We start from the raw sequence: 14729 nt of genomic DNA, 5'->3' as shown, positions 1-14729 counted from the left end.
GTTAGCGCTTCCTTCAGTGCACGTTCAGAGAAGAGCGCGCGCGCATCCTGCGCTCCCGTATACCACCCGCCCCAAGTATTGTGCTTAATCGAACAATATTGGAGGGTTGAACGAACTTGCATTTTTATCCCGGATTTTTTTAACGGGCGCTTAACCTGTGACAGTTCATAGACGTTATCTGAAAACAAACGAGTGAACAATCCGATGTTATTACAAAAGACAGCGCGCGCGCAGTGATTAATACGGCCAGACGTTTCACCGGGCGATCGATCACACGACTGATATTTTGTTGGCGACATCGTCGGCCGATAATCGGAAAGACCGAACATTTTCTTTTTATTTCCAATCATTTATTTGTCCTCATTAACAGTGATGGACGAGACCGGTCGCATTCCCGGAGATTACTCATTTATGACACGTTGATTTAGATTTAGGACTTACGAATACGAACCTATAGTTTATTAGTAACGGAACGTTATGTGCCAGTGAATTGACAATGGAGACACTAGTTTTAATCCCTCAAGAGTTGAGCTTAGCTTTAAGACCAGGGGGAGCGAGGGGGCGTGAAGCATCCGTCAGCGTTTGGACCTCAACGGAGCTGCAGAGAGGTGCGCTGCTCTACCCTTTCCAGGGTACCATCAGAATCGACAAGCTACACGTTTACTCCTACGTGCCTGATCATGATGTAAGTAGCTTATTTATTTCCTTATGTACCTAGTCTCTAAGGCGGTAGATATCTTCGTGATTCTACATTATTGCAACGGCACTAAAGTCTCTATTTTTACCTTATACCTATTATTAATATAGCTGCTGTCAAAGACATAGGGTAGGTGTTTACTCTTCATATGAGTTGTTCTCCTGATTCCTTAGTGATCTGAACCATGTTAAATAGATATGGTACGTATTCTAAGTAATCAATAATCTAGATCATGTAAAATAATGTAACTTTGTTATTGCAAAGTAACTTAAGTATTATATGAAATACCATTTTTCAGGCGTAATTTATCTACAGAAAAATTAAAAAAATATATTCGTTGTAATAAATAATCCATCTAGTTCAGTGTTCACCTTTTCATAATAAACGAATTCTACCTCATAATGTAATGAATTATGATATTTTGACTAAATAAATTTTGCAAACATGTTATTTTATGTGTCAATAAAATTTTATTGTGTTTGTTATGATGATACAACTGTATCTTAATTATCAATAAAAATCTATATGTTCAAACATTGTGCAAAATGAGTGCTCTGTAGCGCATTTTATCATTTTGTTGCATTTACGTCAGTTACTTTTATCGTAATTTGATTTATTACTCATAATTAAAATTTTAAAAGGGACTTGCGACAACTTAAAAATTGAATGATGTGATTTCGTCACATTTCACGCCGAATGTTACAATAAATACAAATAAAACTTTTATTATATTTTAAAATGAAGTATACAATCTTGATTGATTACGTACGTCATTTTATGATTATTATCTTATCGATTTCAAACGAGGCTACCTAATCTCATTATAAAATATATTATGTCAAAACGGCTTCGGTTTTTTAGTTTTTTTCGGACCAATTTAATTAAACTAGCATTTATGCGTGGTTTCTTTACGTCATTAATTTAAGTGTCAATTTTCACATGTTGAGAAAACTTTAAGATTAGAAAACTGCGTCATAAGTGCGTTTTTTGTAATGTTTTAAAAAATATATATATTTTAGGGTAAAAGCTAGTATAGACTAAGTAGCAAAAACAATATTGAATTAAATGTCGCATAACGTATGTCGATGTCGATCTCGTAGATCTATGACGTTATTTATCCTAAGTATAAGGGTAACTCGGGCGGTATTAGTAAATTTTCATGAGCTTTTATCGTCATGGACCCATTTTTGTCCGACTGCCAGCCCGACAACGATGAAGTCGAGCTCAGCTCAAAGCTCCTTGTCAAGTGTGCATTGGTCGTCCCATTTTATTAAAGAATCGCAGACGTGTAGACTTACACACGTTATATTCTACATGGCTAACTTTATCATGCGAAAATGTAAAAGTATCTCGGATTCGAACCTCAGACTCCAAAGTCAGAGTATGAAGTCCTTACTACTATTACTCACACTTGCGAATAATTATGTAAATTTATGAAATAATAATTCTTTAAAATAAAATCGCTTTTAAATTTTATAGAAATGATAAAATGGAGTGCGATTACACTGATAAATGCCTTATCATGTGATCTATTTATCCTTACTGCAAATACCTACGTGAGTTATTATTTTAATACCTACGCGATAAAATACTTTATGAGATACCTAATTAACTATCTGTTTTTGACATTGATACCGATACGAGCGATATAGATTATTATTGCAAAGTTAGGTGTTTATGACAACGATTATACTATTATCATATCTAGAAATATTATCATACTTATATTTTACAGTGGAATATACCATCGTTATTTTGAAAAAAGTGGATATAATTATGATTGATTGATGAAATATTTGTGTATGCTTCTTACCTAAGGATTGAGATAAAAAATATAGATGTAGTTAATTGATTTGAAAGTAAACGATAAAGGGGTACTTAAGCATAGTCGACATCTGATAGGACTGAAATCCTATATTCCAGATTCAATACATAATTAATATACAATAAAAAGCCACGTTGAAGTCCTTATTGTAACTGTTTCTGTTCCATGATACATTTAGATATCCACACAACGCTACATACCTCATATTCATGGTCCGCATTTTGGTTGTGTTTCTTTATACGATTAAAGTAATAAACACGTGGGTAATCAACCTCATATCAAACAGGGTTCTATCTAAAGTCGATCTCAGGTGCGTTGTCGCCGCAAAAGACTAAGGTGTTTGTCTCATATGTACCTAAGTAAGCAATTATCCACACTCTTCCACCAAAACGTAAGGATTTCTTAAGGCTAGAAATAATCATATATCTGCTTTACTTACTCTCGCTTTATCTCCACTAACGTCCATTCAGTCAGTTCTGTCCCACAATTTCAAGGGTTTCCACTCAAAGCCTAGTTCCAATTGATAGACTTTGTAATCATTTTTTGAAATAATTGTCTGCAGTATAGACTTCCTCACAAGGTTTCCTTAGACGTAAACATATTAATTTCTAACAAACATAATATTTTAACATTAATAAAATAGTTATCTACATGTATAATTTTAAGATCGCGAATACTCATTAAAACTGTAATTCAATTAGTACGCGATCAGAGTTACTTCCCGTTACCCTTTAATCCGGTTCTGTTCTTGGTCACATTACAATTTTGCATACAAATTAACTAATAGTAAAGCACGATACCTAATCTGTCGTAAATGTAGTTGACATTTGATTTGTAATACCATAGTAGTAGTTTTTAAGTATGTAATGTAATTAGTAAAATAATAATATTAATATAATAATTTTTAAAGGTGGTAACACCCTGTGTGGTTCGACTCCAGCGGCACCACCGCTACACCTATTTCTACCTAATAACAGCAGTGTTAGGCGCTGCTGTGTTCCGGTTTGAAGGGTGTGGTAAGGGAGACAGACTTTTCCGAATCGTTCCAGCTTAGTCCTCAGGGGTAGCGGCGTATCTGTGGCCGACCTCAGGTAGGAATATCTAATCCTATCTGGGGTTGATTACAGATGTCCACGGGCGGCAGTAGCCACTTACCATCAGGTGGACTGTATGCTCATCTGCTACTCCTATTTTATAAAAATACCTAACGATAAGGCAGACGGGCTACCTGATGGAAAGCAGTCCCTGTCGCCTATGGCCATTTGCAACAGTGGAGTCGCTAATACATCGCCCGTTTTGCTCTTTTTGCACCCTTCTTGAAGAGCCATGTCATAATGTTAACCAACCAGTAATCTAATCTAAATTGAATCGGATTCCTACAGAAATTCGGTAAGAGGTACGATGAGGAGTAAGTTAAAACGCTTCCTGCATGTAATGTGCTTTACCACAAAATATTTAGACAAACGACACTGCTGCGTACCTACGCCAAACCAATTGCTGCCAAACCTATATTTTCTGACCATACCCTTCACCCTCATATTACAGTATATAGTTGAAATTTATTTTGACTCACGTAACTTTTGAATTGAATTTTATTTATGTTTTATAACTGGCGATTTTGTTGGAATCTATACAACAAAATAATCATCATAAAAAAAAATCATTCAGTTATGTTACCTATGCTTGTTAAGCAGATTTTCTAGGGGTTTCTTTAAATAAAATGCCCCGTTTTTCCAAATCCCCATAACAACGAATTAAAACATTTCAAGAGACACGAATTGTTGCTAATTTGACCGCTATCCTCACATTATAATCGTACTGAGGTTGAACTGTACCCTTAGTATGAGTTTAAATGTTTTTTTTGGTAATTGCTTACGTATATGCCCATACATTTCCAATCAGCGCCCCAAGCAGATTGTAACTGATTGGAATAATATGGGAAATATGTAAACAAAAACAAAAACAGATATTTTTGAAACACGTAAAAGCTCATACTAAGGGTACTGATGTCGTACTGCTGTCGCCCCGATGCCATGTCGAAGTGACGGCAACCCATTGCTCATCGTTCATCTACAAGTTACAAAACCCACCTTTCTCTAGAAACGCTAATATTTTGTATCGATTTAGTATTTCCGCGCTTGTTTATTACGGTACGCCGTTTTGATTTAGTATAGCATGCTTTGTTGCGACTAAGTTATGTCCTTGCGAAGTTATTGATTAGCTTTCAGAAGCAGGCTGGAGGCAATAATGTTGAATAGAAATGAGATCGGATTAGTGTACGTCAATATTTATTGCGATTTGATGCTCTAGGTATAAAACCTCAGGAATCTACCCGCAGCATTAGTTATAATGTTATATACTATACTCCTTCGATATTTTATATTTGACAGGTTGACACAGTTCAAATTGTAACAGCCATTTAATCCATTATCGGTATAATTTTAGTGTCATTTGCATTAATTATTCTAGAACCAGAATTTTAATAAGATTGATCTAGGTGTATAAATTCATGTTCATTGCAACAATTCAAAAAAATAACTTTAAAATTTTTAGGCACCTGTTATTTATAGAAATAAATACAATTTGACTAAGGGGTTTTTAAGCTTTTTGAGGATATCTAAACCATTTTCACTCTAAGAGGAGACCTGTGCTCAGTAATGAATTAGGATTACCATTTTCCTGTTTCGATAAACAATATATACTTAAAAAAACAATATCCAGAAAATGGCATGATCCGCTATGCACCATTCGTTACGCCCTCGAATAAAGCGATACAAACAATAATAATAACTAATCTCTGCCCAACCGCAAGTGAGTCCAGTTAGAATCAATACTCGCTCCCTCACGTACGCCTTCGGTTGCCAACTAGATGAGGGTTTTTACAAATAATCATACAAAAACTGTATCGGCCACAACCGCATGATTGTTCAATAAGATTGCAGTTTCTAAGGACTTTGATCTGTTTTGTGAAGTCTGTGTTGAAGTGAATTGATTTTCTCTATTTGTCTTGTACAATAAAGTTTCTTGATTGAGTCACGAGTAATGATTAAGGAAAATGTATGTTAAGTAGGTATTCATTTACAAAAAAATGGCTTTTGATCCTGAAGATGGAGAAATATTATTAAACATTTGATATAAAGAACAAGCTTAAAAAACAAATAGACATATCAAGATAAATAAATATAAATAATTCTTACGAAATAATGTTATGAAGAATCAATTAAATTAGACAATATTGTATTTTATTTGTATAGCCAAGTTTTTTTGTATAGCCAAAATATGAAAATAGGTACACAATATTAAAATTTCGTTTTAATTAACATCTTGAGATTAGGCTTACAAGCCATAAACTGAATCGGAACCGCATTTCAAAATGTCTGCGTGGATGGCGTGGATAAATTATTATCCAAAAATATATAAAAATAACACCTCAGGCGTTACTTAACCGGAAGTTAACCAGCGTTAGTTCAGGTGTTATCGTATGCACAAATGCGGACTTTCACCGGTTTGAACTGGTTCGGCGTAAGCAAAGCAAAGTGCTGGGAGTTGTATAAAAAGGAAGATCGCAATGCGCGAGCGCATATCTTGACCACTTAGTGAATGAAATTTTTCATCAATGGGTATAATGTTAATGTTAAAACGGTTATTAAATTATTTGTTTGCTGAGTTAATTCATATTACTATCTGATGTTTACACGTATGACGTCCATAAATGCGCACATCTTTTAATTATCAATTTCATTTATGTCTGAGTTACATAAGCAGATTATTAAAATTCGAAACTAATCGATCGTTCTGTTATTCTTGTACACCATCTTTTACTTGGCTGATTTGATGGTTTTTCTACCAAATACTTGCATTTCATAGACAATGAATTTACATAACTAAATAATTGATATTGTCTATTAAATTATATACGTATTGCCTATTTAAATAACTAATACATATATAAAATTTTAATAATTTTATTGATAAATTGTCTAAAGACTATGATAATGTCCAGCTATAAAATTAGTACCATTTTACATTAAAGCAGTGATAAATTTACGCTAAGGTCAAAGAAATCCAATTAGTCGTAAACTATTAATACATCATTATTCGACGGATTGTAACCAAACAACTTGGCCAAAAACACAAGTGGAACGCACCTTTCACAAAGGGCGCATGTATTCACGTAACTAGAAAAAGCGATTACGCTCTAAATTTTTATAACCACCTTTCATTGAAAATAGTTCCGACAAATGACCATACCATGATAACATGATACCACCATAATATCATGAAATACCACTAATAATATGCTACTAAGTTTATTTAAGGAGCTTATTGATTTGTACCTACTGTGTTTCCTGCTAAAAATCACTAGGGCTAATAGCTACCCACTAAGTATTAACTATCATATCTCTCTCATATATAAGAAAAAATACCTGTAAATATAAAGTGATCACCAACCTTATTAGAGGCGTTCCAGTTTAGTCTTAAGGGGTAGCGGCGCATCTGAGGTCGATCTCATGTAAGAATATTCAATCCTGTCTGGGATTGATTACTGATGTCTATGGTCGGCAGTAGCTACTTACCATCAGATGGACTGCAAGTTCGTCTGCTACTCCTACAGTATAAAAAACATACTTGGAGCTAACCTTCTAAGATCAATTATCCTCCTAAGGGCTTAATTGAAACGACTCTACCTCGTGACGTCTTCAAAGCAGAGAGTAGTGCTTGACACTGCAGATGCCTACTGACGTTAAGTGATCATTGCCATTCTTTGGCGTCTATAACTTATTACACAATAAAAGTAGTCAAATATGAGGCTGATCATACATAGGTACAACCTTAAGCAATAAGTTGGGGTGTTTTTACCTTCTTCAAACGATAAATGGAATAAGATTAACTCATAATAAATGGTAATCTACAATTGTATAACATAGTGTAATTAAAATGTATACCACATTATACTTTATGAGTACAAGAGAAACTCCACAATGATACAACTCGTGAGAGTTCGCGGATCATCAAATTGTAAATTTCATTAGACAAGTGCACCTTACAACTGGTATTTGTGTTCATAATATTGTATTCGTAATTAATTTCACTTCGTTAACCGTTCATTGAGCCCGCCACTGTGCGTCGCTAAGTGATAGGCGGTGGAGGAATTAATTGTTAGATTTAAGACACAATGTTATGCAGTGGTCACATGCTTGGTTTTTGTCGTAAAATCTAAAATATTTTTCTTCATTTGAGCAATCAAAAGCCACAAGCGTTTTAAACACAAATCATGTCAAACTCCTTACTTACTACTTACTTTATTATAATAAAAATAAACCCATTCTACTTTCGACTATGATGGTCCGACTACGGTCCGACTACGGTCGACTATAATAAACACATTCTACTTTCGACTATGAGATATGTACAATTGTACACCCAGAATAGGACTCTAAACGGAGAGAAAAGTTAAACTCTTTATATTATATGTGATAGTAATCGCTATTTTATTGCCTAACTTACTATGTACGAAATAAGGCTATTTCCTTGAATATTACAAAAATAATGGCAATAAGTTAAATTATTTCATATTATTGGCATTCAGAATTTGTAAAATATAACATTGAATCCTCAGACATTTATTGTTAGGTACGTGTCATTTCATCAAAATATTAGAGATTGTTAATGTTTTATACTCCTCAGTTAGAATTCAGCGGAGATATTCCTATAACTTACACCATACTAACTAGTAGCTTTTTGTGGGTTTCAACGCACGCGCCGTTCATTACGACCGCCGCTTTGTTCCGTACAAGAGCCTAATTACGATTGTTCGGGATATTTTGACAACACCCATTTATAACACAACACTCTCTATCGATTTCAAAGCCTCAGATTGAGTTCTAAGCCGAGAGCACGTTATGAGTCACTAAGAATAAAATTATTGTATTGCATTTGGTGTGTGTCGTTTTATTGGGTTCAACATAACTACATTGACGCGCTGTCTGGAATAAATAGCTTAATTTAAAGGTAAATGTAATTTTAGGAGAATGAAAATAGGCCCGTTGTATTACCTGCTAGTTCACGTAACATTTCCGATGTTTAATATTGATACACATCCACTGGTAATAACCATGGACGGTAGAGATAAGTAATTACTTGTACGCTCATCAAGAAAACATAAGTAATGTTTCAGTTCAAATGTACAGTAACTAGCTTTTCGCCAAAAAACATCATCAAATTACAAAAATTAAACGTAATTCACACCAAAGAAAGTCTAGAAAGCACGACAATTTCGTCATAACCGCGACTCAAAATGGCGCACACTACGCGAATTAAATAATCAAAATGTTTTAGGAAATTACGGTGTTCATGGCTTCTTTGTTTGGTTGAGACAAAGCAAGAAAACGTGTGAACGACGGAGCAGTGCGTGGAGCGTGCTGAGACAAAAATGAAGTAATTATGGTGCGATGACACTCGCCGCCTGTGATGAGAGGTGACTCAATATATACGAGTATGAATTGAAGTGAAGATTTTGATACGAATGTTTCAATGTTTTAAAGGGTATCTTAGAGAAGGTAGCGCCACTATGGTCAATCCGACGACGAACCACAGCCATAGCCATCTCTAGCTTGAAACTGTCCTTCATTTTAGTGGAAGAGTGTGGATGCCGCCTAATTTACATTTTATAAAATAAAGTTAAATTGAAAATCGTTTGATGATACAAAACTAAAAAAAAAAGATATTTTTCGTGTTTCGACTCAAGACGCACTATCGCTACTTCTATTTAAGATTTATAACCCAGCGGTGTACACTACACTGCTGTGTTCTAGTTTGTAGAATGTAGTAAGGAACACACGTACATGAGGTATTCTACCTTAGTCAATAGCTGTAGCGTTTGTGGCCAACCTCAGGAAGAATGAAAGATTAGAATATAGAAACCTTTGGTAAAATATCATCTACGTATATGACCGGAAAATAATTTCCATAATGACTCTATAACCAAACTTAACATTACCTTAAGAAATATCAAGGAAATGAGAAATATATATAGATAGGTTTTCAATTATTATTAATAATTGACCATTAGGTTTTGTTTTGGTCATACGAGTATATGCACGCTGTTATAAAATAAATGAATTTCTATAGAAATTTTACTGAGTATTATTTGATCCCCTTGTAATCAACCGCTAAATTTTATGGCGTATAAAGACATGGTTAGGTCTTAGCTGCGATTTGATTAGTATGAAAGGAGCCTTAAACAATTATAGCTAACCATGCTTTATTACTATTTAGATTAAAACTTCAATGGGTACTTAATTTCATACTATCAATTTACGGAGTCACATTATTGGTGTACATATACTCGTATCTGCACTTATATAAGGGCTGTTAGGTACGAAAAAGTCAGTATTAAAAGACGTACATAGTTAAATAATAAAATTAATAATAATTTTCACTGAGATTATATTTAGGCCAATTAAATTTTACGTACTTTCATTATTGAATGATCTTTCATTTATTTTACCAATTTTAAAATACCTCATTTCTCGAGATTTCACGCTTCTTTATAAATAACACAAGATTTACAATGATTGTATATCGTTATCAGCTGCATTTCCTATTATTTAAGGGTCGAATTTCCATGCATAATTCAAACAGCTAATAAATAAACTATTGGCATGTATGCGACTTGTTTCATTGCTAGCGAGTAACGATTACGTTTCTTAAACGTAGTTAGTAGCAGTTTAACTTTCAATTTATTAAGGAAGCACCAAGTGAGTTTGCAGTCTATATGATGATATATCGCGGTGTAAGAGTCAGATGAACGTATGTACAAAAAATCAAAAATTGGTTTCTTTTTCACAAAACGGTCCACAATGTAGTCTTTTATGAAATGGCAAAACGACGTAACGCTATATACAATATTTTTATTTCAAATACTGTATATTATCTCTATTAATGATCTGGTAAAGTTTGAAGTGGCGAATTTTCACACTATTTTTGCTCTCCTGTAAAATTGACAAAATGTAGAAAACGTATCTACATTCTGTCAATTTTACAGACTCTGATCTGATCTGACTCTTACACCGCGATATGCCTCTGCCACGAATGGACTGTATCTGTATGTGTAATCAACCCTAGGATCATTCAATGGACTCCTACATAACGTCGATCACAGTGGCCTTGTTACCTTTGAGGGCTATGTTATAACGTCTTGATTAAGTGTCTCTCCCTCACCACACCTTATAAAATAAAACAAAGCAGTGTTTAACAATACTGTGGAATTAATAAGTGTAGATCAAAGCAGATTATTCAAATGGCATTTTATCCTTTTATATCTAAAAAAATAATAAATCAACGATTATAATTGGTGTCGTTTGTTATTTACATACGTGCGTAATCAGTAAAACTGATAAGTATATGATTTTTATATAATACTTGCAATAAATTTTGATAAACACTCAACTTTATCGCTTATAAATTGTCTATTCGCGATGCAACAATTACATATTTGGAATTATTCATAATCAAAGAGTAGGTACGGCTCAAACAAATCACTTTTGAACGTTCGTGATTCATCAATTAACTGTATGGCAGTAATTACTAGAGGAGGTATATGAACGCCTTTAATTATAATATGAATATGAATTTCTAATGAGATTCTGTGGACGATGTTTATATTAGTAAACTGTAGCTATCAGTTTGAACCCATCATTTTGGTTACGGTCATTTGCATATTTGTAGCGGTGACTTATGATTTTAAGCTCTGTGATTTATTAACTAAAGTAATTATTCAACCTTTTTCAATTAAGTACTGTAAAAAAGAAATGATGTTATTGACTACCATTAAGAAATGAAAAACATATAATGATTTTGAAACGTTTCAAGGGTTCAGTGATAGTGTGAAAATAGTTGGAATATCTTAAATGGAACACTAGAACACTTAATGGAAAGCCACCAATGAAGCCAAAAAATTAAAAAAAAAATCGGTGCTAAAAATAATACAGTTTTAATAGTGTAGTAACAATGTGTAGTAAATATTCATAAAGGGGAAAGACTATGCAATATTAGAAATAAAAGGTATAAATTAAAATATACCATAAGGTTCCATATACGATATACATGTAATATCTATGCATTAGTTTTGGAGATATGATAATGAATATGTTTTGGATAATACAGTATATTTGCATACGTGTATAATTCTAATTTAAACCCCGTAGCAGATACAAGTAAACTGACACAGAGCATAAACCTAACACACAATACCGTGTAAAAACTGAATATATTACCGCACTAGAAGAGAGTTTAGTTCATTGTTCAAACACAAAAGCGAAAGTCCATTCATTCGTTATGAGATAATTAGGTGTTTCACCTGATATTGCGTCACAGTTTTTCCACAGTGGCCGCTGAACTTGAGTCAGAAAGTTTTTACAGGAGCATATTGTTTTGTGATTTGTAGGAAGCGTTGTATCTCATTGTCGATGTTTTTAGTTGTTGAACTACGAGTTCATTGTTGTTTTGACTTTGCTTTATGAATCTGTGAAGCGGTTTTTGTGTGATTAGAAATGATTTTACTGCAGAATCGTTCCTGTGTACGCTAGCTGAGTAGTAGAGGAGTGAAGTAAAGGGAACTCTTCAAGCTAAACGCCTTTCCGATACAATTGTACACATTGATAAAGCTAATAGTTAGGGTCTTTGAAAAATAAAGGAGGTGGTAAGTATAATTAAATAAGATTTTTTATTAAAGGAACGCTTTTTTCACTATATAGCTTCATCGAAGCAGCAGTAATGCTTGTGATTGCGATTTTGCCACAAAATATTTTTACCTAAAACATCCAACCAAAAAGTATTGCCTCTCAGATTATTATCAGTTGGTTCTACTTTAAATTGTTTTATTTTATGTTTTGTAAGTCATAACTGATCGTTAAGAAACTTGCTCAAATGCATAACATAAGCCTCGTGTCTTAAGGTATGCTATAAATGTATGTTACAAGAGTTTGTACTTTCCTTATCTCTTGGAGCTAAAAATATCCTGAAGTGTAGTATTCAACACCAGGATTCATAGCCTGCTAACGATAAACAAGTCAATATTAGCATAATACAATAAGGAATCATCGCATGTTTATGAGGCGAGCTTTCAAAACTGGGAGGCGTTATGCGAGATGCGCCCAGAAGCGGTGCAAGTGTCTGGTCCTTATTATTCATATGGATGGTGCTACGCGAGAGGTAACCAATGAATATTTAGTTCGCGCGATTTGAATTTAATCAGCGTTAGATTTATATTGTTTGTTTGCGCCTTTGGTACCTCGTTAGCCTAGTCGCAGCAACACCTTGATGAAGTATTGTTAATTTTTTCAAATTTAATCCATAAATTACGTTTTGTATGTACGTATCTTAACAACATCTAAATACAGTTCCGTGTTCATTAATACTATAATTGATTAAAAACGTTGTCATTTTGAATATTTGTGTCATTATGACTGTTAAGATTTTATCTTTAGAGTCAGATTTTCGTCACATAGTGATAAGTGGTAACAATCTATCGAGCCGCTTCGTAAAAAAATATATTTCAATTTTACAGCAATGTACCTGAATTATTTTAAAATTATTTAATTATATAAGCATATTATATACCTAGGTGCACCAACATAATGTCATTAGTTAGACTTTGTAAACATTGCCTTATATTTCTTTGACTATCGGTATTGAACATACTTAATAAGGAAACAATGTCCAGCTAACAATTTGTTTACTTCGTAATATAGACAGTTCTGTTGATTACAAGGAAATTGTCGTCAAGGTGCTAAAATTGTACACATATTATTCTTAGGGTCTTACCACACTAACTGACTATAACCGATGAAAATAAGTAAAGGAAAATAATCTGTTGATTATTTTCTAGTACCCACAACTTCGGGTAGTTGTAAGGTATAAGGATAAACATACTCAGTGTGATTTTTGTGATATAGGAGTAGCAGACGAGCATGCAGTCCACCTAATGGTAAGTGGCTACTGCCGCCCATGGACATCTGTAATCAACCTCAGATAGGATTAGATATCCTACCTGAGGTCAGCCATAGATGCGCCGCTACCCGTAAGGACTACGCTAGGGAGCGTCGGAAAAGTATGCCACCCTTATCACACCCTTCAAATAATAAATTAATAAATATTACTGTAATTTAGAAAATTCGTGTAAGAAAGCCTTAGCTTTCTTCTTTCTGGGAAAAGTGGAAGAAATAACAAGCATCGATAAATATCCACAGTTTTTTTCGATCACCAACGTTCCTATGTTGGACATAAGACATAAGCGTGGGTTGCGAATGTAAAGAGGAAACAGGTGTCACAGCCACAGTCGAACTTCCGAAAGATCTACTTTTTCGAAAGAAGTTTCTATTTTGACACTATTATTTGTTAAAAACTATGAACATAAATACAAATTAGCTACCTATAGTGAGCAATAAATGTACAATATATAGTGAAGAAAGCGTTATTAATAAGATGTTTGTGTATCAGACTGCGTCAATGGTTTTAGGAGTAAAATTTTGAGTATTTTGTTAAGACGAGGCGTGGCGAAGCGGTCACCATACCGTTCTGACGCGTAAAGGGTTCCGGATTCGATTCCCGGCCAGACAGATATCTAAATGATTAATTTAGGTATCTCTTCTGGGTCTGGGTGCTTATATCTTCATATCTGTGTATGTTCATGGCACCCACGATACAGGGAATGGATGAGTGCAAAAAGCGTTTATATTTACACTTATTTAATAATCAATCCCCATCAGGCAGATAGGTGTGTTGCCCTTCAACTACGGTACCTTTTCACTTAACTTTTGATTTCGTATCGTAGGTGTATCAATAAAGGCTTACGATAAAGTAGGTCTCGATAAAGTCGCTTCATTAGCATATTATGTTTATGAACTAATAATTTCGCTACTTTATGCACATGTGTTTACCGGCTTTCGTAATGTTTGTATCTGGTAGTCTGTTTGAATGTCATTAAGATACGCTTTGATGCAGAATGGTACGGAATATTGAAGATAGCAGTCTAGTAAGAGGGTTCTCTTAATGAAATTGAGGTAGTAAGCGTCCAATCGACCGGTGGAAGTGCTTATTGCCGCCTAAGAGTATCCGTCATCAACTCTAAGTACCTAAGTGAGATCAAATCCGAGGTCGGGGGCAGCAACGCTGTTATAGTCCACGTAAAACTGCTAGTCCGCT

At 34.2% G+C, this 14729-nt stretch overlaps 1 protein-coding gene across 1 annotated transcript in view; it reads left to right on the top strand.

Annotated features, from left to right (window-relative positions):
* LOC140749689 (uncharacterized) overlaps positions 1-14729 on the top strand; it is a 69668-nt gene continuing 54939 nt past the window's right edge. The window contains exon 1 of the mRNA XM_073082810.1: positions 1-685. Coding sequence (XP_072938911.1) covers positions 497-685 — 189 coding nt within the window. The 5' untranslated portion in view covers positions 1-496. The remainder of the gene's footprint in view (positions 686-14729) is intronic.

Source organism: Epargyreus clarus, unplaced genomic scaffold, assembly GCF_041222505.1.
Source record: "Epargyreus clarus isolate Ecla_fem2 unplaced genomic scaffold, WU_Ecla_fem_2.2 ptg000018l, whole genome shotgun sequence".
In the NCBI taxonomy this organism is placed as follows: domain Eukaryota; kingdom Metazoa; phylum Arthropoda; class Insecta; order Lepidoptera; family Hesperiidae; genus Epargyreus; species Epargyreus clarus.
Note: the sequence above shows the minus strand (reverse complement) of the source record. Positions and strands in the feature narration are given on the sequence as shown.